Source organism: Prunus persica, chromosome G7, assembly GCF_000346465.2.
Source record: "Prunus persica cultivar Lovell chromosome G7, Prunus_persica_NCBIv2, whole genome shotgun sequence".
NCBI classification, from domain to species: Eukaryota; Viridiplantae; Streptophyta; class Magnoliopsida; order Rosales; family Rosaceae; genus Prunus; species Prunus persica.
In genome coordinates, this window is record NC_034015.1 from 279,785 (window position 1) to 305,996 (window position 26,212).

Here is a 26,212-nt window from a genome sequence, read left to right on the forward strand (position 1 = left end):
AAATATAAATCGGGTATAAGTTTGAGGACCATTTGAGTAATTTTTCCTTTTTTTAAGGACAAATGGTCTTGCTGTCAATTTTTTTCTTTTCTTTTCTGTTAAATGCAGGGGGCACAATGGTATTTTTGTATCATTTTTAATTTCCACCATCTAAATATTCCTTTCACCCAAAAAATAAAAATAAAAACTAAAAAACCTTCTTCCTATCCTCGCCATCGTAGGGAGTCTGGGTATGCTTTGTATGGGGGGAGCGCCATTAGTTGTTGCCGGAGTGGTATGGCTCGGTGTCGGGTGGAGGTTGTACATGGCTTTGTTGAATTGGAGGAAGGGAGATATATCATTTTTCGATGGGTGGTGGGTTATAATGGACTTGGCTTGGGGAGGGAGGGAGATATATGGATGGGGAGAGTTAAGTTGCAGTAGTGGGGGAGTGGGTGTGCCAAGAATTGCCCATGTACCCCAGGAGTGAAGCAATTTCTGATTTTGATTGTCAACATTACACCATGTGTCATGCACATGCTCAAATTTAACAGAAAAAGTTAACAAAACTAACGGCAGGACCATTGTCCTAACGAAACTAAAGTTGATGGACCACGTGAACGATTTTGGAAATTTAGGGACCAAAATGCGAATTGAGTCAAAGTTATGGGACCATTGAACCTAAAAACCTAAAGTATGGTCCAAAATATTTAAACTCCCTACAATACTCAAACCTTAGGAAAAAGTTGATCTTGACTTTTCAAATGGACCAAATATACCATATAAGCCTTGAAAATTCTAAAAATTACAATACTACCATAAAAGTCTCTTTTTTCTTTCTAAAAATCATAATGCAAGGATAATAATCGCGAACTAATCTCCCGTATTTTTAAATAAGCGTCAACTACAAAGGGGTTTCCTTGATGGTTATTAGTAAGTGTCAGGTATAAAGGGCTTAAATTGACTTTTTTATAAAACGTCACAAAACACTAGTATATAGTTGACGTTTATTAACTAGTGTCAAGGATTAGTAGAATAATTGATGGTTTTTCAATAAGTGTCAACTATGAAGTGTCAACTAAGGCCTATTTTCTTGTAGTGACGTTTGTTATTCCAAGTCTTCTTTTTTTTTTTTTTTTTTTTTAAAAAATAAATAAAATAAATAATTTTAAATCTTCTATGTAAGAAGCATTTTTACTCTATTCTCTAACCTATTTATCATAAAAATTTCATCTAATGGAAAATTTTCAATTCTTCACATAACCCAATCCTTGAACTAGCCATTATAATATGAAAAACACAGCCACTATAAATTATCTAACTCAAAAGAACAAAGAAAAGAACTCAAGAAGGAGTCCAAAGAAAGAAATATTCCAGAACAAAAAAAATAGGCAGAAAACCTAAAAATAAAAATAGAGAAAAATCTCAAAACATCTGCATAAAAAATTCATACCATAAAGTAGAGAGAAGAGAAAAATTGAGTACAATATTCAATAAAGTAGAGAGAATAGGAAGATTCAGAGATAGAGTGGTGATCTGTTGAGAAACACTGGAAACTCACTTCAGTTCGCTTGGGAAACACAAGACGAAAACACGCGAATGCTCTAATTAGTGAGCATACTATTTGTTCCCCCTTCCACACGGGCTTCACTAAGAACGCCTAAGGAGGTGTTTTTGATGGTAGTCCCCATTTAAAACTAGAAGTAGGTGAACCAAACATGGGCCTAATTTTAATCAAATCTAGTCCATGTCTGGGAGGTGTACCAAACGAGCCGTGAGGGGGCTAACCCTCAGGTGCTGGAGATGGCCTTAAACCATACAAATGAGACATGATTAACGTAAGACTATCTCCAACCATAAAAGGGCTAAACCTAAATTTCTACCATCCAGAATACAACTATTCATGTATTGCCATTTTATCAACGAAAGGAGAGTGAAAAAAATTGATTTTGGTGGGGTGTTTTTTTTTTTCACACTCAAATCATTTTGGGAAAAATTAGGGAAATAAAAGGTTGTCTAAATGTTGTCGTTGGATTGCAACGGCTACTACACCTGGGTGTGACAAGAGGAAGAAAGCCAACGTCCAGTGGCCTATTTTGTGATAAAGACTTCCATGAAACGGGAATAACACTATTTTGATATTCCTGGCCAATAACGCTATGATACACTTGATAACACTACCACATGACATAACATTATTGATCAGGGATAACAGAACCATGCTATCTCCATTGCAACTAATTTTTTCTCCTATTTTGCAGGTGTCATCAGGGCCGGTCCTGTTTCTAGAGCACATGGCCTCCTCTTTTCGCGCACAGTGGGCTCCCCCATTTATTGTCTGGACTGCAATCTTGGGCCAAATATTACCCCATTTTACAGTCAACTTAAAATTCAACCCCCTCCCTAGACATGGGCTGTGGAGATGGTTTTGGACTACATTTTAGGATTTTGTTGGGTTTGGCCCATGGTTGGAGATTCTCATTTCTCTCCCTCTCACTCCCTCTCTGCTTTCACTGTCGCTCCACCACCACCTGCATCGCCCAAGTCATCCCACAGCGCCCACAACGCCGTAGTATAAGAGACGCATCATCTTTTCATTCAATCCAATTCCCAAAATTCCGATGTTTCTTATGATGTGCTCTGCGGCTTGAGAGCTTGCTTCCTCCATCATTCATTCTACTGCCACGTCCACCAATGGCGAAGAAGTACGCGATGGCTAACGCGCCCCTCTCTGAGTTCGGCGTATTGGTAGCGCAATTGGAGTCCATAGTCGCCTCAGCATCCCAGCAGCCTCCGGAGGCACTCTTGTGCTTCGATCTCCTCTCCGATCTCATCTCCGCCATTGACGAAGAGCCCAAGGTCCCTCTCGCTCGATTTTCCTTCCACTTTTGTCCTACTCTTTCCTTTTCTTTTTTTTCTTACTCAGAATTTTACGCCTTACTTACATTCGTACGAATTAGGATTTGATTTGGTATATGTGTAGAGCGTTAAATTTGATTGATTAGATCCAGCATTTCTCGTGGCATTTCTCGTAAATAGTTCGAAATGGAGCGGCCGAGTGATGCATATCGACACTTGGATTGAAAATCTATTGCATTATAGTATTTATTGTGAATAATGGACAGATTTATGTGCGTATGGAGAACTATGACAGTTGGCGTGGAACTGATGAATTGCAGGAATCCATTTTGTTGTGGCAAAGGAGATGTGAGGACGCACTATATTCCTTGCTTATTCTTGGTGCTCGGCGGCCTGTCCGCCACTTGACTTCAGTTGCTATGGCGAGGGTTATAGCTAAGGGAGATAGTATTTCAATATACTCCAGAGCAAGCAGTCTCCAAGGCTTTCTTTCTGATGGGAGGAGGAATGAGCCACAAAAAGTTGCTGGTTAGTCTAAATGACTGGAACTATTAGTGTGTTCTACTTTTATGTGCATTTTTTTTCGGGTAAACTGATAATGTACCTCTTTGGTACATTGGATATATGGTCTAACTCATAACAAATGTTTCGATATTGTTTACAGATACGCTCTCTGTCAAGTATTGTGTCTATCATATAGTTGTCGACTTGTTAATTCATTGAATACTAGAAGATTTGTTCTTGGTAGTAGAAAGGAGTTTCTTTGGAGGGCTGTAATGTACTGCATGTTATAGACAATTTAGTTTGGAGAGACAACAGAGTTGGCCACATGTTCTGCTTTTGTATGATATTATAACTTGCAGAAACAATTTTTGTTGCTTTATATGAGCTAAGGGAATTTTTATTAAAGAAAGATTTTGTGATATGTGCTTGCCATCCTTTAATAGGCGTTTGAATGATTGAGTGTAATTAGCGTTCTTCTTTTTCTGTTTTCTTTCTTCTTTTTAATTTTCTTTTTTAATACAATTCTGTAGGTGCTGCACAATGCTTAGGTGAATTATATCGACATTTTGGGAGGCGAATCACTTCTGGTTTACTTGAAACAACCATTATTGCCACGAAACTTATCAAGTTTCATGAGGTATTTTAATCGTATCTGCAATCTTTTCTGTAATATTTTGGCTTTTCTTCCTTTTAATGGATATTTACTCTTTCGGCGATAAGTGAAACTTTCATCAAGAAATAAGTGGGAAGAATGAAATGTCTGTCAAATTTCGCACTGATTGAACAATGTGTCCACACTGAATTTTTTCTATTCCAACTAGTAAAGGACCTAGATTCTCCCCTAAAAAGTTGGAAATAATGGTCAAAATACTTTTAAATAATGGTTATTAAAATGTATTTGACCAAGTATCTTGTAGGCTTACGATATGGTTGAATATTGAAAAACTTTCCTATTATGTTTCCTTTTTGGGTTAAAATATTCCTTTTGTTTGTTCTGTTGTACTTATAAGTTGAATGCCATGTAACTCAGGAATTTGTGAGGCAAGAAGCTTTATACATGCTTCAAAATGCTTTGGAAGGCTCTGGTGGTAACGCAGGTTCTTCAGCATATACAGAGGCATATCGTATCATCATGCGGTTTGCAGTTGGTGATAAATCATTTCTTGTTAGAATAGCTGCTGCAAGATGTCTGAAGGCATTTGCCATTATTGGAGGACCGGGTTTAGGGGTGGCAGAACTGGACAGTTCAGCCTCCTATTGCGTAAAGGTAGATGATTTTATTTGCCAAGTGTTCTTTGTTGGTATTACTTTTGAGAGTTTCAGATTTCAATCTTTTAGATGCCAACTTTATAGTTCTGTATTTACCCATTTGGCCGCTGCTTATAGTAGGCCCTTGAGGATCCTGTTTCATCTGTCCGTGATGCATTTGCTGAGGCGTTGGGTTCGTTGCTTGCTCTTGGAATGAATCCTCATGCACAGGTCTGTATATGTTTACATAGTATTTTCTCTTCATATTTTAGAGTTTTCATCCACCTAGGTCAAATATCTGACTGCGATGTATTATATTGCTCCTAGGTTCAACTGAGGGGAAAAAGACCTTTTCCTCCAGCAAAGAAACTAGAAGGTGGTTTGCATAGGCATTTAGCTTTGCCTTTCACAAAAGGTATTTTTGTCTTTTTCATGCTAGTTGATTTGAAAGATTGTTTATGATTCCTGGGATTAGTAATACTTTTCACAATTTTTGCAATGTGCAGTTGGAGCTCGGTCAAAGGACGTCCGAGTTGGCATAACCTTGTCTTGGGTATTCTTTTTACAGGTAGATGCTGATAATGATTTCCTCTGGATCTTTTCTCTCCTTTCCCCAACTCCCCTTTTGTTGTTCTAGTTTGAATCCTGAGTAATTGAATTCCGTGTACCAAAAACCATTGTGAATAGCGAGAATTTTTTTGACAAGAAAAGTGATTATTTATTAAAAACTTCTTGTGTTATTTTTTTCATTGCATTTAACGTCCGTTATGTCTGGTATTTTTTCAAGTCCAAAAGTCACTTTTGGTCCATGTAATTTGGACTTCACCACTTTTGACCCTGTAGATTCAATTCCGTCAATTTTGCCATTGTAGTTTCGTATTTGTAGCAATTCGAGGACCTGTTAGAATTCTTGTCATTTCTTTAACGATGCAAGGGGCAATTTCGCCAACCCAAAACCCTTGAACGTAAAAGCTTGTTTGAAAGTCTCCCTATTTCATATTAAGGCTCGAAATTCAACCACTAATCCCAATTTTTGAAGAACCCTAACCCAAATGACCAATTTCAAGCCCTAATATGAAATTAGGGGAGTTTCAGACGAGCTTTTATGCTCAAGGATTTTGGGTTGACGAAATTGCCCCTTGCATCATCAAAGAAATTGACAGGAATACTAACTTGTCCTTGAATTGCTACAAATATGAAACTACAGGGTTAAAATTGACGGAATTGAAATTACAGGGTCAAAAGTGTTTGAAGTGCCAAACTACAGGGACCAAAAGTGACTTTTAGCCTTTTTTCAAATTGGAACTGAATGTTGGAGTCAGTGCTTGCATGTGAATCATGTCATATTTGTTTCCTCTTGTGCATACATGATCTGTATTGCTAATATTAGGCTTAGGTTTGGATTAAGGTGTGCAAAATAATCAAGCACCAAGAAAGCTGCCCAAACCGACCTTGCCCGCTCTGTTTGGTGTGTTGGACACCTAGTACTTGACGGTGTAAACTGACAAGGTATCATATTACTGACAGAAATATGATGTAATATGATACCTTGTCTTTCGAGCCTTTGAACTGAATAACATAGATTGCCAACCATTCCTGTGGAGGCATTTAGTTGATAAGATGCAATTTTTCACCTTTTAATTTTAATGGCAGAAAAACAAACATGTGTAAACAAACCCCATAATGGTAGAAAGTGAAACACTTCCCCCTAAGCTTCTTTTAGGGGAAAGCTGCTCGCTCATAAAAGGGCTCATGTTAACACACGTGCTGCTAAAATTCAAAATAGCACTTTTTAGGCCTACATCCCAGCTGAGCACCAGAGAGGCTAAACCAAGAAATATCAGAAAATAGTGGATCGTAATGGTTAACATTTGGCTGGGATTTTCTCAATCTCACCTGATTGGTTCGTTTATAATTCCATAAACCGATCTTACCTATGGCAGCCATAGTTTGGAGTGGGGTATGTAGTTATTTTACATTTCTGCCTGGGTAAGTAGTACTTATTTATTCTTTGGATTGTATACTGCAGGCAATTCGTCTGAAGTACATGCATCCGGATAGTGAGCTTCAAAACTATGCAATTCAGGTTATGGACATGCTTCGTTCCGATAGTTCTGTTGATGCCTATGCACTGGTATTCTTCTAAAAATTCATGGCCTTAAACTCTTTAACATAACGTAGATTCTCTTCTGAGCTCTGCCTTAGTAAAAAAGAATTTATCAAAACAAGTTTCACAAAACAGTCTTAGTTTAGAGGCTATGTTCTTTGTGTGAGTTCAAACTACAAGTTTCTTTATGCCTCCTGCATGAATAATGTAATATATTTGCTTTAGCATATTTGACAAATAAATACCGGTGCATTTCTAGAGAACTTGAAGGATGAAAATGCTCATGTATGAAGCATGTGATGTTATTTTGTTCTCTTTAGTTGCAGAATAACGATGGACTTGTCAGTATATGAAGCATTACAAGTTTGCTGCATCATGCATTTGAAAATTAAACTCTTATGTTCATGAACTATCTTGTTACTATCTAAATCTGATGGATCCATGATATCATTTACTGTAATGACTTCGTTGGTTGCTGATCTTCATGAATCTCCTTGTTGTTAAATATAAAGCTACTGACCCTTATCCCTCATTTGTTTTACTCAAGGCTTGTGTTCTCTATATCCTTCGTGTTGGTGTTACCGATCAAATGACAGAGCCAACGCAAAGGAGTTTTCTGGGTTTTCTTGGAAATCAGGTCTTCTAAAATGATTCCATTTGGTTTTTTGTTCTCATGGAGGTGTTCTTTCACTTATATATTCTGATGGCTGCCTATTGTACTATGCTATCTGTTGTAAAGTTAAAATTTTCATGAACCTTGCAGCTTATGTCTCTAGATGCCAGTCCTTCCATGAAAATTGCTGCTCTACGTACTGCATCATATACCCTGAAAACACTGGGAGAGGTAAGTGTCATTATAATGATGTATACTATGAATGCCAAATTTTAATGTTTTCCGGGTAAAGATTATGGTATTCACATATTTATCACCTGGGGAATTATTCCGTTAAATTATTAATATGCTATGCTGACCTTATCAGTAATATCTTGTACGTCTTTCTTGCTGATTGACATCATAGAAGGAAAGAACACTGTGTTGTTTAGTTGTTCCTGTTGTAGTTAATTAGTTACATTGTGCTTGCTCTATCTATTTGCAGGTTCCTGTTGAATTTAAAGAAGTTCTTGACAACACTGTTGTTGCAGCAGTATCTCATTCTTCTCAACTTGTAAGCTCTTGATTTCTTATTTGAAATTAAACATCTTTGGTACATCCAAAGGTTCTTATTATTCCCTTGATGGTCAGGGAGTTGTTTAAAATGTATTACATTTTATCACAATTGTCTAAGACTTGTTTTGTTCCTTAGTAATGTTTCAGTTTCAGACAACTCTTGATTATTATGCTTATGCATAGACTGTGACGGGTGTCATCTCGAGTGTTACTTTAGTTAGGCATGTTGATAGAATCAGATGTACAGTAGAGGCAGTTGGGCCAAGAAAACTTTTTGTGCATAGATAAGGGCAGTGTTGCTCTTTTAGTCTTTTACGTGCCTTGAGCTGTGTATAACCTATGCATTTCCTGGTCACATTTGTTTTTGCTTAGGCTATGTATTCTGATCAACCTATAAACAAGCCCTTGTAGTTTTGATATGTTTCTAGCTTTCTTGTTGTACATTGCTGTCACATTAGTCTTCTGTACTGTTGCATGAGGTTTGCTTATCCTCTTGTTATCAATATAATTGTTTCTTTTCAAACAAAGCCCATCAAGTTCCAGATATGCTCTAAGTCTGATTTTATTACTGTACTTCTCGAACTGATATTTTGGCTTGAGGTTCTGTTGCGTTTCAATTCTTGGTTTGATTGCATGTGGTTATGGTATGATTTTTGTTTTTGGTCCTATTGTTTAATGATTCAGACTATTGTGAAACTAGCTCTTCCACGTTTGTTGGACGTGTGTGGATATTGCTCATCGAAAGTAAGTGGGATAGTTTAAATAGGAAAGTCATTATTTTAAGTTTGTTAGAGGTTTTATATATATATATATATATATAGAGAGAGAGAGAGAGAGAGAGAGAGAGAGAGAGAGAGAGAGAGAGAAGGAAATTGTGGCACCAAGATAATCCCCATTAAAAAATAAAGTGGGATGCTGTATTCCAGGACTCTGGATTTCATATTCAAATAAACATCATAAGCGTAAGAAAGTTGGTTTGTTTAGCTATGAGCCTAGCAAAACAAAAATTTGGAAGTCAAGTTTAATTCAAATTAATCATCTTTGTTGAATCAGGTTTATGTATATTATCGGTGAAAAAGCGGTAGGAACTGGAATAAACAGTGTATTAGCAATAAATGCGCAAAACAAAAATTTGGAAGTCAAGTTTAATTCAAATTAATCATCTTCGTTGAACCGGGTTTACGTATATTATAGGTGAAAAGCGGTAGGAACTAAAATAAACAGTGTACTAGCAGTAAATGCATTATGTTATCCCCAGACTCTGAAAAGGAAGGGGTTGTGCAGCAGAAGAGTTATCCACGTCTTTCTGCATGATGACCCTATATATATGTAAATGCATTAACATCAGAGTATAGATAATTGGGACTGGAAATTCTCCGCGTCAGTTGCTATCTGTTTATAAAGATGAGAGTATGTGAGTCCATATAATGGCATACTGTAATGGTTCAGCTATCATCCATAGGATTTTTGTTCCAACTTGTTTCTCTCCAATTGACACCCAAAGGAAATTTGCATTTCTTGTTCTTGTTTTTTTACTTTTTTTAGTTTAATCTTTTCTTCTTGTTACTTGTTTTGGTTGAAGTGTTCATGTGAGTTGAGGCTCTTGCTCTCAATTGTTGTTTATTTTTTATCTTTTATTTATTTTGCAAATTGGTTTAACTGCAGCATTGATGTGAATGGCTTATTATGCATGATAACTAAATTATCTCGTCATGCCCAATGTAACGGTGTATAAAATTATGTGCTCTTTTCATTAATAGGATTTCTCCTAGTTGAATTTTGAATTGATAATCTTTGGTCAGGTACGAATTGAGGCTGCTTTGACATTGCGTGCACTGGCTGAGGTTGATCCCACCTGTGTTGGTGGTTTAATTTCTTATGGTGTGACCATGCTGAATGCTTTGAGAGAAAATGTGTCGTATGAGAAGGTGATGCTGTGAAGTTAACTGTTATGTCTTTCCAACTTCATTTTATTGTTTTCTGGTCAATTTATCCATTTTCTGATAATATATGTGACATATATTCAAGAGTGTGTTTCTTCACTATGTTGTTTCATGATTAGTAATATCATTATAAACACAGGGACTTAATTTTACAGCAAAGTTTTTAAAACTTTGACATAATGGTATACTCCTCAAGCAGCTTACTCTCAATCATCTGTTTAATATACATTTTTTTTTTTATGAAAAGAAAGGAAAATACTGTTCGCAGTCCCAGAATTTATCCTGCACTCCTTCTGTGAGTGCTTGAAAACAATAAAATATGGAGTTTCTAGTGCATAACAAACTTGGAGTGTGAACAGCAGCCGCGGAAAGAAAACAATAACCATAGAAACCCAAGGAACGAGAAGTCCACCCATTGTTCACTCAAACATTGTATGAACAGTGAAACAGCAACGTATCCCTTGGACACAGCTACTACCTCAAACAAATACACAAAAAGAATATAAGGAACTGGCTCGCAGTCCAGATTCAACCAGAAGAATGGCAGTCTTTAATTTCATTAGAAACTGCAGTCCAGAACGATGCACAAAATCTTAAAACCTATCCTATAAAAGTTAAAAAAGTATTACAAAGTATTATACAGGTCCACTTTTGCTTCTGAAAATCATTTCTTTTCATCTAAGCCACCCAAAAGATTGTGTTGTGTTACCATCTTAAGATAAGGGTCTGTTGAGTGAGCTGAGCTGGTTGTTTCTCTTTTGGTTGATGCTTCTACGTATAGTCTCCCAAGTAAATTACTGCTTGTTACCATGTTTTCTTGGTCCTTGATGAATTGTGCAACTTTTTGCAACTTTTTTTGAAGTACCAATGTCTTCAGAGCACAGTTTAAAGTGAGAAAGTCACTATTATGGATGTTGTGTCAGTAGAATAATGATAAACTTTTCAGTGTTATTTTTTATGAGTTGATTGTAAGCATTATTTGGAATGTTCTCTATTAACTATGATAACAGTTAAGTAGCTTGCTCTTATTTATGTTTTTCAGGGGAGCACTTTGCAATTAGAGCTTGATTCTTTGCATGGACAAGCTACTGTATTAGCAGCTCTGGTGTCCATTTCCCCAAAATTACCTCTTGGTTTCCCCGCTAGGTAATGGTGTCATCTTATTTATCAATACAGTGCGTATATCCATGGAAGGAGAGATCTATTTGGGACACACCAGTCATTGGTTGTCTGGTCCATATCTGTAATGTTTACATTTTACATTGCATCAATTGTTGGAGCAGTTTCGTTTTTTGTTGTTTTTACGTTCTTTTTTTATCTTTATGCCATATATACTGCCTGGCCTATTATCTTGGCCTTTCAATTCCACTGTTTTGTATTTGGTGATAGATTTATGTTGTTATGGTCATTGTTACATTCCACGCGTCCATTTCCTGTCACCATGAACTGTGGTTTCTTAAAAGCTAGTCTTTGAATGTCTCTCCCAGATTGCCCAGGTCAATTCTTGAAGTTTCAAAGAAAATGATAAATGAATCTAGTCGGAACCCTCTGGCAGCTACAATTGAAAAAGAAGCTGGGTGGCTACTTTTGTCATCCCTGTTAGCTTCTATGCCAAAGAAGGTAAAAGATCGTCTCTGTATCTTTTGATTTTTTTCACTATGCAATGTTCAGTCAAATCACCAATTCCATCCCTACCCTACTTTTACCTTTCAAGTCAGAGCCAAGGAGCCTGTATTCTTGAAATAAAAAGGAACTATTTGTAGTTAAGGGGCTCTTCTTCATGTATGCAGGAGCTTGAAGACCAGGTTTTTGATATTCTTTCCTTATGGGCTTCTCTCTTTACTGGAAATCCAGATGATGAAACTACCCAAACTGGAGATTTGATATGTAGGATTCGGTAAGCAATGCACTAATTTCTGTATGCTGGGTTATGTCCTTACTTCTAATTATCTAATGAATGTTCAAATATTCTATATTCCTCAAATTCTATCTCAGTTTACTGCACTTCCTGCATCTGTATCCAAACTCTTGAGATTATCAATGTATTTAATGCCATTGCAGTACGAGTGAACTGTCTTGCTGCCCATTCTTGGGCCAGGCTTACAGTTCAACATTTGGCTTTTTTACTTTGTTTGTGCAGTGAAAGTGTTGCAAATATAAGGCACATACTCTCTTATTAATTTTTGATATTTTTCTCGAAATATGAAATATCTTAAATGACCTATATCTGATTGTTTGTTTAAAGTTCAAGTGGTTGGTATAAGTTTTAAATTTTCCAAAAAACCACCAGTGTAACATATCACCCAAAACACTGTTAAATAACCCGCACGCTAGATCTTGTTCTTTGATGTAACCGACGGCAATAGACTAAACTAGCAAATATTAGAAAACTTAGAAACACCGCTCCTTTGATAAATATCAAAAACATGGCAGAACTTTTGCCTACGTCCAGTTGTGATTTCTCTAGGTAGAGAAATCACCGCTCCTTTGATTAATAATAGAGATTACAGAACTTTTGCAACCCTAGAACTAATCTCAAAACTCTCGGCTGTCTGGCTGTTTTTTCCCCTTAAAAAAATAAGCCTTGCCGCACCCTATTTATAGATATAGAGTTGGCTTACATATCCCAAGGCTGATTGAATTCCTATTTCTAAGTGGATTAGGAAATTACACTTATCCAAATCCAAATAGACTTCTAGAAATCCAAACCTAAATTGAATAAGGAAAACTGAAATTCTTTCCTAATCCCTCTAGGACAAGAATCGGCATACCTCTAATTTTCCTACAACAATCCTAAACCAACTAGGACATATTTGACAAGCCAAAATCCTAACAAACACCACATGTGCTATTGATCCAGAAAACATGTAAAACTTGTTCTTTGTCATTGGTTTGTTTGCGTCCTAATTGGGCTGTTGATTCTAATGGTAGAACTGATTTAAATGACTTATGCTTTTGTGAATAATTATATATCTCTGACTTCCACTTTCTCCTGTTGTAGCATGTGGTCTGCTGCAATTGATGCACTTACCGCATTTCTAAAATGCTTTCTTTCTCCTAATGATGTGAATAATGGGATTTTGGTTCAGCCTATCCTTGTATACCTTAGTAGGTAAGTTCATTTTGCAAGTTCAGTTTATCTCGATTTTGTTCTCTAGTGTATTCAATTCAATGCTGGTCCTGGACGCTATATGTCTTGCTGTTACAACGTTGCATATGCTTCAGTTGAAGTCAGAAGCTGTGTTACTTTTACATATTGTTCAAAACAATTTTCTGAGATGTGATGCAATGCAGGGCTTTATCATATATATCACTGATAGCGGCCAAGGAACTGCCAAATGTGAAGCCTGCTTTGGATATATTTATTGTCAGGACATTAATAGCTTACCAGTCTCTTCCTGATCCAATGGCATATAAGAATGACCACCCCCTGGTTCTTCAAATTTGCACAAGTCCATTCATGTAAAGTTAGCTGCCTATTTTACTGTCACATAACCTTGCATTTCATTTCTATTTTTCTCGTCTTGAAAAAGAGGACAAATAAATGTCAACTCCTATTTAAATTGTTATGTTTGGATTGACTTTTGTTGTTTTTGTATCTGACTTGTTTGTTCCTTGTTGCTAACATAAAAGAGAGGCTTCTGGATGCGAAGAAAGCACATGCTTGAGGTTTCTGTTAGACAAAAGAGATGCATGGTTGGGTCCCTGGATTCCCGGAAGGTAAATCTACCTTTCCACGGGCTTCTTCTAAAACTATTACTGAACGTTGTAATTTCATTTGGTCAGAGCTTCATGGCTAATGTCTATACAGTTTGACAACATTACAGTTTGGCTAATATTTCATTGTTTTAAGCCAGCTTCCAGTCATATTCTTCTTGGTTTCATTTTTTTTTTCAATTCATGTGATATTTGTTTCTTGGTAATTGTGTTTACTCAGGGATTGGTTTGAAGATGAACTTCGTGCTTTTCAAGGTGGAAGAGATGGCCTTATGCCCTGTGTTTGGGAGAACGATGTTTCTAGCTTTCCTCAGGTTTGTTTCGTTCTAGTTGATGGTTTGTTTACTGTTGTAAGTCAGATTTATTTATTTGTGCTTCTGTGAATATAATAAAGCTATTTAAGTCTACTCCTGTACTTAGGTTACTAGAGACATATTTCTGTCAATATAGATACTTACTTTTTAAACTTGACCATGAAGCCGGAACCCGTAAACAAGACACTGGTGAACCAGATGCTCCTCTGCTTTGGCCTCATGTTTGCTTCTCAGGTAGGGAAATGTGTCATATTTGGCCTTTTCTTATGAGTGACTGACTGGTTATTAACATCAGTTCGAATTCATATCCCAGGATAGTGGTGGGATGCTATCACTTCTTGGAACGATTGAGCAGTGTCTGAAAGCTGGAAAAAAGCAACCATGGCATGTAGCTAGCATAACCAATATATGTGTGGGGTTACTTTCGGGATTTAAGGTGCTGGTTCTTCTTTTCTATCTACTATATCGTACTTCGCAGGGTCTGACCTTAATTCATGTTTGAATGCTTTCGTCAGGCTTTGCTTTCCTTACGTCTCCAGCCATTATCACTTGAAATACTGAATTCAGCACAGGCCATATTTCAGGTGCCTATTTGTCGTAAGATACTGAGATATGTTAGTGATCAGGAAAATATCGTACTCACATCTGTACTGATATTTGTATCCTGATTTCACAGAGTATTCTGGCAGAGGGAGACATCTGTCCATCACAACGTAGGGCTTCATCAGAATGTCTTGGTCTTTTAGCTCGTCTTGGAAATGATATCTTTACAGCAAGAATGGTTAGTTCATTTCAGTGTGAAACATCACCTATGTTCTTTAAATGCTGTCATGTTGCTGACCATGCATCTTTTCATTTTCTAAGTGTGTTCTCAGTTTTCTTTCAGATTTTTCTCTCCTCTCTCTCTCCCCCTAACAACACCCCCCCCGCGGGGTGCCTTTGTCCCCTTCACCCCTTCCCTCTCTGATTCATTGTTTTGGGTCACAAACAGACTAGATCTATGCTTGGTGACCTAACTGGGGCAACAGATTCAACCTATGCTGGATCAATTGCTTTTGCTCTTGGCTGCATTCATCGCAGGTGACATATTGAACTTCTCAATTTATTTTTTCGCATTATTTTGTTGGCGTGGACAGCTGTGTTTTTGTTAGTTGTATATGATTCTTAATAGTTATTTACGTCTCTTTGTAACTTTCATCTTTTTATTATTATTTATTGAAAGTATGTTTGTTTCTTATAAAAAAAACATAATTATTTACATCTTTGAATATTGTGCTTGAAAGTGATAGCCAAGTTTGTTTCACATTGAAATTGATAATATATGGTGGCACTAAGAGGACAGAAGCAGGTGCTCTGAGTTGGTCCATAAGCAGCATCTAACTCTAATTAATGAAATGTCTTAATCATTTGAGACTCTTTGAGAATTACTTTGTGTCCACTGCATTTTCCCTTTAGGTGTCAATTGCATATAATTACCATTACATTTCCACTATCCGCATGAAATTGGAGAAGATATATCAATGTCGAGCTGACTCAAGGATGAGTATGTGAACTCATAAGACTAAATGTTTAAATTGAGAACCCAATGTTTATTTACTATACAATTGCTTAACTTATGAGTCAATAATAACTTTTGTCCTTTTTATGTTACTGCAAGGTTTAAAAAGTATGTGATCCATCATAATAATTATGTCTGCGCATGAAAAAGGTTGAATGCAAATGCAACTTTATTAAGAATTTCTGAATCGTTACAGAAATATTCTTTGATTGGTTCTCTAATTAACATATAGACAAGCATGTTCTATTGCTTTCTTTTGCTATCTTTTTCTCGGAAGCAGATACATGCCTAAAAGTTGGTGTCGTAGTGTGACACTTGGGTTGTACCTCCCTTGTGCTGTTAAATTTAAAATTTTCCTGAAAATGTGAGTTACAACTCATTAATCATTGTATTTCCAGTAGATATCTAGGTCATATTTGGGGGAGACAATTGTGATTATCACTTGATGAATAATGAAAGTAGGTTTATATATTGTTAAAGTATTTACATCACATCCAGATTTTAGAATGAGATTGCAGCTTCTTTTTGAACAATTTTTTGCCTTTTCCTGCGTTCACTAGTGTAGTCCTCCAATAATTTTTTCTTTAAAGATGAAGAATTTAAGACTGGTAAATTGATATCCTTCTCAATATTTTTTGTTTTGAAATTTTAATATTTTAAAATTAGTGATTCTTTTCTCACTGTCCTTGCATATTTTGCCTGCAGTGCTGGAGGCATGGCATTGTCAACTTTAGTGCCTTCAACTGTGAGCTCAATTTCTTTGCTTTCTAAAAGTTCAATAGCTGGTTTACAGATCTGGTCTTTGCATGGGCTTCTGTTAACTATTGAAGCTGCTGGCTTGTCCTATGTATCTCATGTCCAGGTAAACCATATTCTTGATGATTGTAGCATGTTAAGTAATGCTTTATACATTGGCGTAATCTGTATATAATCTTGGCAAAATAAGGAAAGGTAAATTTGCCACCGTTGTAATATCTTCTTATGTTAGTATCTGTCCAGCGCTCATGAGATGGGTGTATTTACTTATGACGTCTTTGACTTAGAATGTATCTTTTCTTTCTTTTTATTTTGCTACTTACTTTGATGCATGAGTATTTTGTTGTTCAAGACCTCAGTGATTTTATAGAAATATTTGGCATGCTCTTTGACCTTGGGATCTCTGAGACAATGTGATACTTCGTAATAAAAGTCAGACTCTATAACTGATTGACTGTATGTAAACTATCAAAGGTAGTGGTGTTCATTAATGTCGTTTGTTGATGTGGTGTTGATTAATTGATAATTTTCTGCAGTGCAATATGGTACAACAATTTTCTTGTCTTACTATGAGTTAGATCTTTCTTGTGTTGTGTGCAGAAAAGTGATTTTACTTATTTTAAATATATAACTGCTAGGGTATTCTTTATTTAGAGCTAACTGAAAACTTCCAACTACGTTGGTTAGGCTTTGTTGTTAGAGCAGATTGTCATCTTAATTTTGTATCTCTTATCAGATGAACTGTTAGTCTGTAGTTGACTGAACAATGTTCTCTTGTCACATTTCTGCTTCTTTGTAGGCTGTACTTGGCCTTGCTTTGGACATTCTTTTGTCTGAGGAGAATGGATGGGTTGCACTTCAGCAAGGTGTTGGCCGCCTTATAAATGCTATTGTTGCTGTTCTTGGTCCTGAACTTGCCCCTGGCAGTATTTTCTTTTCACGTTGCAAGGTATTATTTCTTGAAGCTTTCCGTTGCCACTGGGCTTCTGTTTTGATGCTAATATGTTGTATCATTCTTGGAATTGACTTCCAGGACATACTGGTTAAGTTTTTAGATTTTTTTTTTAAAACCTCGGCAGAATAACTATCTTCTCTTTTCATTTATATAATAGTTAATTCATGGAATGACGAGTTTGTTGATTTTCCTTTCTAGTCTGTTGTTTCAGAGATAAGCTCTGGGCAAGAAACAGCAACTATCCTCGAGTATGTAGTCCAATTTCTTTAACCCTTGGCTGTTTTTTCGTGTAATATGTTCTGTTCTGCTGTCATTGGTTTTGGTTCTGCGTTAGAGAATAGAAGTTGGCTCCATTCAAAACCTATGATTCTTGCAGGAGTGTACGCTTTACCCAACAACTTGTTCTTTTTGCTCCACAAGCTGTTTCTGTGCACACCCATGTGCAAACTCTTCTACCTACTTTGTCCTCAAGACAGGTTTTGTTTCTGTGACCGGTGAAGTTCTTATGCTTGTATATTCTGCTTCTTTCCATAGTACTAAGCTTTACCTTTACCTTTTCTTTTTCAAGCAGCCAGCTTTAAGGCATCTAGCTGTTTCCACACTACGACATCTGATTGAAAAAGATCCGGTATGCCCTCGTGTTACTTTCCATCGTCAAATTGAAAAGTCTGATCACAATAAGTCGGATCGTTCTCTGATACTCTATTATACAGGTTTCCATTGTTGTTGAGCAAATAGAAGAGAAATTATTTCATATGCTGGATGAAGAAACTGATTCTGAGTACGTTAAGAAAATTCTTCTACACACTTGTTACTTCACTTTTAGTTTGGTTTCTTGTAGTGTATTCTATTTTCTATCTTTTGTTTGACATTCATCCTAAAATTTTATCTGTATCCCCCTATATGGTTATGCTTTAGATTGTTTCTTTCCTTGTAGGATAGGGGATCTGGTGCGCACCACAATAATGCGATTACTCTATGCATCATGCCCTTCCTGTCCATCTCATTGGATATCAATATGTCGTAATGCGGTAAGCTCCTTTCTTTGTGGTTATTTTTTCCCGGAATGTCATAGAAAGTAGCGTTTTCAACAATATTGGATGTAAACTATATCTGAATATTCTTTGCATTGACCTTGGTTCCTGTTTAAAGATTTATAGTACTTGTAAATCAGTTTAATCCACAGGTTTCTTGATTAAAGAGCATGTTCTTTTTCTTGATGGAAGAAGACTTTGTAATATGTATACCTATAAACTGTACTGCCCTGGTAAATAGAATTACTTCTGTTATGATGACTCAATGCTGTTTCTTTGACAATGTAAGTCCTGATGCAGTGAATTGTTGAAATCTTTCTCAGATTCTTGCCACATCAATGAGGAGAAATGCTAATAGTAGTAACAGTTTAGAAAATGATCCTTCAAAGGGTACAGATGGTGACCCAAGTTTAAATTTTGGAGAAGACGATGAGAACATGGTTTCTGGCGCTACAGGCATGCCCCATGGTTTTCTTAATAGAGATAAACACCTCAGATACCGAACCAGAGTTTTTGCTGCTGAGTATGTGATGATCTTTTCCATGCATTAAATCTATTGCACACATGCATGCCCACAAACGTGCCCTGCACACGTGTTGAAGAATGCAACCTGAGTGTATGTGTCGTACGAGATTCCACTAGGCAGAAATGAAATATTTTATAAAAGAAAAAAGAAACAAGAAAGTCCAGCAGGGGAGAAGTACTTAAAGAGTATTATTGCTATGGACATCAAGAAAATAATAATTAAAGAAACCTGTGAATGATTTTAAAAGTTTCAATTTAAAATCAGATGAAAGAAATTGCTTTCGGCATAAAATAGTAGTGTGCATACCTTACAAACTAGAAGAAAGATGTAAATGTGCATGGCCTGTGCCTTTAGATACCCTCTTGGGTTTGACCCTTACCAAGGCACAAGCCCCTCTTTCCTTTCAAAGAACTAGTCATGAACTTTTTCTTAGCTTATTGTATTCTTTGTTTAGTTAACTTAGTAGTTTGTTGCGATGTAGGTGTTTGAGTTACCTACCTAGTGCTGTTGGAAAGAATCCAGTTCATTTTGATCTTTGTGCTGCTAGGAGCCAACCTACTAATGGACAGGCTTCTGGTGATTGGCTCGTCCTCCATATACAAGAACTTATAGCACTTGCTTACCAGGTGCTGGATGTGAAGTTTGTTTTGTGTTTTATTACATGACATATCAAAGCCCAAAATGCATGTTAGAGTTGACATTCTTTTCATGTTACTTTTCATAGATAAGCACGATCCAGTTCGAAAACATGCAGCCAATTGGTGTAGGACTTCTGAGTACCATTACAGATAAGGTGAATTTGTATCAGACGTGCCTATTCTACATATTTATGTATATGTATGTATATATATCGCTGCAGCACCACTTGTTTGTGAAGATTTAGTGTGTCCGTAAATGATTTTTATTTTATTTTTAAATTTGCTCATTGTGCTTCGTAATTACTAATTGAGAGAAAACCTCAGTTTTTGCTCCAAATATGTTCTTCGCAGGGGATCTGTTTAACTGTGTGTTCTGATGTTATTAGGGGTCGAAATAACTAGCTGTACGGGTGTACAATTGTGCAAGTGGTACATGTACACTGTAGGAATAGAGAAATCTGTAAATACAGTTGTTAGTTATGGTTGAGCTCTTAAAAGTTCAAGCCTTGCCCCAACTTTGCTTGGCTCTGTCTCGTTCCTGAATTTTAAAGAAAATATTTATTTAATCTAATTCAAAATCATGTTTCAATATGTAGTTTCTTAATACCTCTTCTACACATCATATTTTCTAAGAGTCTGTTGTTTTTTGACTTCTATTTTCATTTTATCCAAATCTTTGAAATGGAAGTATAGTTTCTCTTGAGCATTACCACTCCTCCTTTCCTGTTTGCTGTCTTTTAATTTAACCCTACACACCACCACACCCACACTCCCCAACAACCCCCCCCCCCCCCCCCCACCAATTTAGCTGAGAAGGGAAAACACCGTATTGTCCATTTTGTTGGGCCAAGTCTTTTATTTAAAATTTTCCTATTTGTTTGTTGCTGATATCATGTATTCATAACTATTTCTGTCTTGTGATGCTGGGAACAGTTTGAAAAGACACCTGACCCGGAGCTACCAGGACACCTCCTACTGGAACAGTATCAGGTATATTGACACAAGTGGTTGTGATTTTCTTTCACGTGCTCCCAATAGATTTCAGGACCTACATTTGAAATCTAAAAAATATGCGTCTTATGATGGGTTTTTACTTTTGAATTATGTGACAGGACATTTCAGTTATTTATTTATTTATTTGGATTGGGGGAATTTTGATGGGTTTTTAGTTTTGAATTTTGTGAATCTTTCTATAATTAAGGCTATATGAAATTCAGGCCCAGCTAGTATCTGCTGTCCGCACTGCCTTAGATTCGTCCTCTGGCCCTATTCTATTGGAAGCAGGCTTCCAGCTTGCTACAAAGGTTCTCAGTGAACACAAATAAGATTTAACTTTTCCTAGTTGTCTTCCTATTAATTTTTTAGTGTGAAGGACAATGTAAAAATGGATTGTGAAAAATACAGATACTGACTAGCGGAATAATCAAGGGCGATCGGATTGCTGTTAAACGCATATATTCATTGATTTCACGACCATTGAATGACTTCAAGGACCTGTATTATCCTTCATTTGCAGAATGGGTCTCATGCAAGGTATATAAATTCAATTGTTATTGATAACTTTTTTCTTGATTGAATGAATCCATTTACCTTTTAGAGGAAAAACTAATTGATTAATTGTAATGTAGATCAAGATAAGACTTCTTGCTGCTCATGCGTCTCTCAAATGTTATACATATGCGTTCTTAAGGAGAGACCATAGTATGGTTCCAGATGAATATGTAGCATTGTTACCGTTATTTTCAAAGAGTTCAAGCGTGCTTGGGAAGTACTGGATTAGAGTTTTGAAGGACTACAGTTATGTATTCTTGTGTTTGCATCTCAAGACAAAGGTCAGCTGAATGTTAAGTAAACTACTAGCTTTTCTCGTTTGCATTTGTCCTTTGTTTTTACATGCATGAAATTTTTTAATGTCTTTGTGGCTACTATCTTATCTTTCCTTCTTCTTTCAGTGGAATCCATTTCTTGATGGAATTCAGTCACCTCTGGTATCATTAAAGTTGCAGCCTTGCTTGGAAGAATCCTGGCCAGTAATATTGCAGGCAATTGCATTGGATGCAGTACCGGTAAATCTTGAAGAGAATGAATATTCAAAATCCACTACTGAAAATACATCAAGGGACAGCTTATTGTCTGAACATAGTATGGTTGAATTGGAATCCGAAGAATATCAGTTTCTTTGGGGATTTGCTCTGCTTGTTTTATTTCAGGGACAATATTCAACCCTTGGTGAACCGAAAAATCCAATTTCTCTCATTAAAGCTAGTAATGGTGGAAATTCAGCTACTGAAGAGTTATATTCCCCAGGAATTAAGTTATATGAGATTGCTTTACCGGTCTTCCAGTTTCTGTCGACGAAAAGGTTTGCCAGTGCGGGATTTCTCACTATGGACATATGCAGAGAACTGCTGCAGGTGGCTATCCATTTCTTTTCCTCTTTTTATAAACTCCCAAAAGATATAGGGTGTGCATAGGGCATCACATGAAAATAGCCACATGTTCTCATATGCAATTTTATGTAGGAAGTGATCATCTTCAATACGGTCTGAAATGACAGCTTTACTGCGTTTTAATTGATCTAAAGAAAAAGAAAACAGAACTGCCACACTTAAAGTGATTAATTGATCTTCAAATCCTTGGATCCTTGTAGTTCTGCTCGTTCTTCCATAATTTTCTCTCTTTTCAAAATTTTGAGGCCCCTCCCTTTTTATGTTTATATTCTTTAAACATTCTCTAAAGATGTAGTATTACATTGTCTCTCAGTGTGGTGTGATATGGTAGATTGTTTTAAGAGTAAATTGATTTCTATTAATTACTCATGCTATTGAGTTATTCATATGCGAATTCTTCATAAAATGAAATAAAATTTTTTAAGAAGAGAAAGTAAATACCAACTCTGTAATGTCGTCTCAGAAATTGCAAATTCTCTGTTTAAGAAATGGAAAAGAATTGGGATATGATGGTGGTGAATGACATGCTACTCATTAGTGGTACCTGTATGTCTCTCCTGTTTATGTCTCTTTTGATTTGTGAAGTCACAGCTTTGGTTTTTCTGATATTACCCTAACCATGCTACAGGACACCTGTTAACTTGCCTTTGATATTCTGTCATTTTTTTTTTCATATTTGACTGATGCAGGTTTTCTCATATTCTATGTGCATGGATAATTCGTGGGATAGTCTTTCAGTGCCTGTTATATCACAGGTAAATATATTTAAAAACTCTTCTTAGATAATTTAAGCCTTTTGTTATTTTAGTATTTTAATGAGTATCTACATTGCTTCGTGCGTTGATCTTCCATAAGCTAAGACGATGCACGTGATGTCTTTCTTCTTACCAATTAAGTGTGGCTGAATTTTCCATTGGCTTGTGAGTCATTTACTTTCAGAATGTTAAGATGTATTAAGTTACTCTTCCAGTTCCTTTGGTACCATCCGCCTGAAGGCTGCAACAGCCAACATGCCCTTTTATTATACTCCCACTGATATATTTTCAAGAATAATTTGCACTTTGCTAAACTTTAGGCCTTTCTATAAAGTTCGTATGTGGATCTGCAGAACAATAAGTTGCTTTTTATTTACTTTTGGCTTCGTAGGAATTATATTGTGTAATATAGTTGGCTGAATATTTCGATGTGTTAAGAGATCTGTGCACCAGAGATGTGGTTGTAATTTCAAAAAGGGATCCACGTGTTAACCAAAAAAAAAGAAAAGGGATCTGCGTATATAGACCTTTTATAATTCTATGCGTGTAATGTGTCGGTCACAGATTCTGAATTGTAGTTTTGTTTTTTTCTTTAAATAGATTGTGAAGAACTGCCCTGAATCTTTTTATGAAGTGGACAACTTTGCCTATTTGGCAATGGAACTTTGTTTGGCTTACCTTTATAAATTGTTTCAAAGGTACTGGAATATACCAAACATTAGAACTTATTTTTTTTGTCTTTTAATTTAACCTTTTGATATCACTCCCAATTAACTGGAGGTTCATACTTTTGGTGTTCTGTAGTAGTGCATCATCTCTGGACAAACCGTGGGAGGATTTGATTTCCGCATTATTTATCACCGCAAAAACACTTGTTAACTGTTTTCAACCAAAGGTGGGTAAGGTGTATCCACTGTTATATTTTCTGCAGCTTACAGATTAGAGATTACTGTCTTTGAGTTTCATTATGTGTTTATTTATATTGTATAGGCATGCTTTCTAATGTTATAATTGCCTTGTTATTTTTTCATAATGACTGTTCATTGCTAATTTTCATGTTTTCACTGATTGCGTGTTTTGAGATGCAGACACAACTAGTATCAGCGGCATTAGCGTTTCTTTTAATTGGTTACAAGGGAATCAGAGAAGCCTCTACTGAGTTTTGTTTCTCCAAGGTGGACGAGTTTTTCAAGTGCACAGGTCTATTATTGAAAAGATTTATTGATGGTGAGTATTCTGACAATAAAACTGATCTGACGAATCTTTATTTATCTAATGTAAGTAAAAAAAAAGAAGATTGCTCCATTTCCTTTGTTGTCAAATTATTTTCCCACATAATTTTTCACATAAACATCCATTTGTGGCTCTTTTCCTGCCTTCCGTCTATATTCACGTTAAAGATTATGCCAAATTGTTAGTAAAACATTGGCTTCTTGATTAATAAAGTATATTCTGGCTAATCAAAATTCAAATTGCAGATAAATCCGGTGTTGGTGAAGATGGTATTCTTCATATGCGTAAAATACTGCGAACTTGTTTGAATGTGATCACTGACTTGACCAAGGATTGCATTAAGTGCATTCATCTGCAGGAGAATAAGAGCTCTGACTTGCACATATTACAGCAAACAAAGCTTGCTTTCTCTCTTCAACAAATTATATCATTTGCGAAGCTGGGTTATGAAATGGATTATCTTGAAGATAATACAGATGGTGATTTGGTCTATTATACTATGTTTAAATATTGCACCAAACGTGTCCAAACTGTACTCTCTGATTCAAATAAACAGGTACATCCATATGCATGCTGTATACCGTTATGGTCACTTTTTCCAAGCATGAGACAACTGAAACAATTTTGTGCACAGGTTCAAACAATTGGGTTACAAGTGCTAAAAGGTTTGGTACAAAAATCCACAAATGTGGAGGACAGCACTTTTTCAATGCTTTTTGTTGGGGAACTTGCTGCCGATTTTTTTGTGATAATCCAGAATACATTAAAGGTGTTTCCGAATATCCTCTCAGATATTGTTTGCATTTACAAATTATAACCTTGTTTCCTTTTCTGTCTTTGATTTTGTAATTCTGAAGGAGCTCTACTTCTCTTTTCTTGACAGAAACCTGTAACTGAAAAATCAGCAACTGTTGCTGGTGAATGCTTAAGACTCCTAGTAGTGCTGCAAACACTTTCAAAATCTAGTGAATGTCAGAGAGGTTTTATGAATTTACTCCTGGAAGCCGTAGTCGTGGTTTTCAAGGCTTCAGAAGAAGGTTCTTCGCAGGTGATATAATAAGCAGCCTCTGAAATTTACATTGCATCTCATCACTTCTTTGACTGATGATTTTTTAAATTATGCATCATTGACAGGAAATCAATACATTAAGAAGCACTGCGGTAAGGCTTGTTTCTCATCTTGCTCAAGTTCCTTCCTCAGCAGTTCACTTCAAGGATGTGTTGCTTTCTATGCCTGTAGCACACCGGCAACAACTTCAGGTGTCTTTTCCTTTTTGTTTCTTTGTGTACAATTACGTACATGTTCATTACAAAAAATCTGAAGTTATATTATTTGTAAAGATTAAAATGAACATATGATGATTGTCGGGTGCTCTTGATATTCAAGATTGAAGACTGGTATTTTTTGATGTTGCCCTCGATCTAATGTTACATTATTGGATAGGTCTTTTTCAAAAATTATATTTTTCAATGCAATCCCGTTTTCTCTTTTCAGGGGTTCATCCGTGCGTCTGTGACACAAGAGCATAATGCAACACAGATGAAGTCCACAACTCCATCATTAGAGATTAAATTACCAGTGCAAACGGAGGCAAGTAAAGAGAAACCTCCTCCACCATCAGCCACCACAACACGTTCGATTTCTGATGATCAAAGAATTGAAGAGGAAGAAGAGGATGAAGATGATTGGGAAGCTTTCCAGTCTTTTCCTGCCACTACAAATGCAGCTGAAAGTGAATCAGAAGTAGAAAGCAAAATGGAAGAACCCGACCTGGGTGAGACAGTTTCTGTTTTGGAAGTGAATATAGGGAGTGATTATAATGATGGAGATTCTATTTTGGAACCTCTCCACAATGTAAAGGTGGTCAACGAGACAGGCCATCAAGAGGCTGGTGAAGGGGAGGTGATATCTGATACCCCTGATGGTATGAAATTCCCACAGGGTGGTGTTATCGAGCCATGTGGTGATCAGCATCGGGAGAGAGACGAGGAAGTGGTGTGCAGACAAGAGGGTACTGTAGCCGGGCCGGACCAAATGACTGAACATATGCCATCTGAACTAAATCCTATTGAACATGCTGAACTATCAGTAGGAGTCAATATAGTGGACCATCAAGTGCAGGGAAAAGGGAAGCCTGATGATAAACCAGTGCAGGGAAAAGAGGAATTAAATGATAAAAGAGAAGATAAAGAAGAGGCAGCCATCAGAAGTTATAGCCTTGAGCAGCATGAAGAGAGCAGTAAGGTTGAAGATTCGTTGGAAACCATTGACGATGGTGCTAAGCTAAAATTGTAGAAGTAGGTGTTATAATAACAATACAGAGTTTTTGTGCACGTGTTTTGTTGTCGCTCAGAGCATGAAGAAATGTACATTTGTTTGGTTCTTTTCCTTCCTGTATTTTGATGCATTTGTGATCTAAAGGAGAATTAGTCAGTTTTAGGCTCGATAGCACCACTAGTTTGGAAAT

The 26,212-nt window shown here is 36.5% G+C and overlaps 1 protein-coding gene across 2 annotated transcripts; it reads left to right on the plus strand.

Moving 5' to 3' along the window:
- On the plus strand, positions 2,481 to 26,211 carry LOC18769488 (HEAT repeat-containing protein 5B). 2 transcript variants are annotated; one of them, XM_020568681.1, is made up of 48 exons: positions 2,481 to 2,838; positions 3,159 to 3,366; positions 3,873 to 3,979; positions 4,373 to 4,609; positions 4,732 to 4,821; positions 4,918 to 5,005; positions 5,097 to 5,158; positions 6,620 to 6,724; positions 7,245 to 7,334; positions 7,461 to 7,541; positions 7,795 to 7,863; positions 9,668 to 9,793; positions 10,851 to 10,954; positions 11,296 to 11,428; positions 11,599 to 11,705; positions 12,810 to 12,920; positions 13,103 to 13,270; positions 13,442 to 13,528; positions 13,746 to 13,839; positions 14,005 to 14,073; positions 14,153 to 14,275; positions 14,355 to 14,423; positions 14,516 to 14,620; positions 14,831 to 14,919; positions 16,103 to 16,259; positions 16,953 to 17,102; positions 17,307 to 17,356; positions 17,485 to 17,584; positions 17,680 to 17,736; positions 17,822 to 17,889; positions 18,046 to 18,139; positions 18,466 to 18,665; positions 19,150 to 19,294; positions 19,393 to 19,461; positions 20,240 to 20,296; positions 20,524 to 20,610; positions 20,711 to 20,839; positions 20,935 to 21,138; positions 21,259 to 21,720; positions 22,446 to 22,511; positions 23,112 to 23,209; positions 23,316 to 23,406; positions 23,600 to 23,738; positions 23,990 to 24,300; positions 24,379 to 24,513; positions 24,628 to 24,792; positions 24,879 to 25,004; positions 25,240 to 26,211. In XM_020568681.1, exons 1-48 carry the CDS (start codon positions 2,674 to 2,676, stop codon positions 26,038 to 26,040), a joined length of 6,648 nt encoding a protein of 2,215 aa, XP_020424270.1. In that variant the 5' UTR covers positions 2,481 to 2,673; the 3' UTR covers positions 26,041 to 26,211. The 2 variants fall into 2 exon arrangements, with proteins under 2 accessions (XP_020424270.1, XP_020424271.1); XM_020568682.1 differs by having other exon boundaries at positions 23,319 to 23,406.

Coding starts and splice junctions, on each gene's coding strand:
- LOC18769488 (XM_020568681.1), top strand. CDS start 2,674: ATGGCGAAGAAGTACGCGATGGCTAACGCGCCCCTCTCTGAGTTCGGC. Junction 9,794..10,850: donor AAAATGTGTCGTATGAGAAG/GTGATGCTGTGA, acceptor TATGTTTTTCAG/GGGAGCACTTTGCAATTAGA. Junction 17,357..17,484: donor GAAACAGCAACTATCCTCGA/GTATGTAGTCCA, acceptor TGATTCTTGCAG/GAGTGTACGCTTTACCCAAC.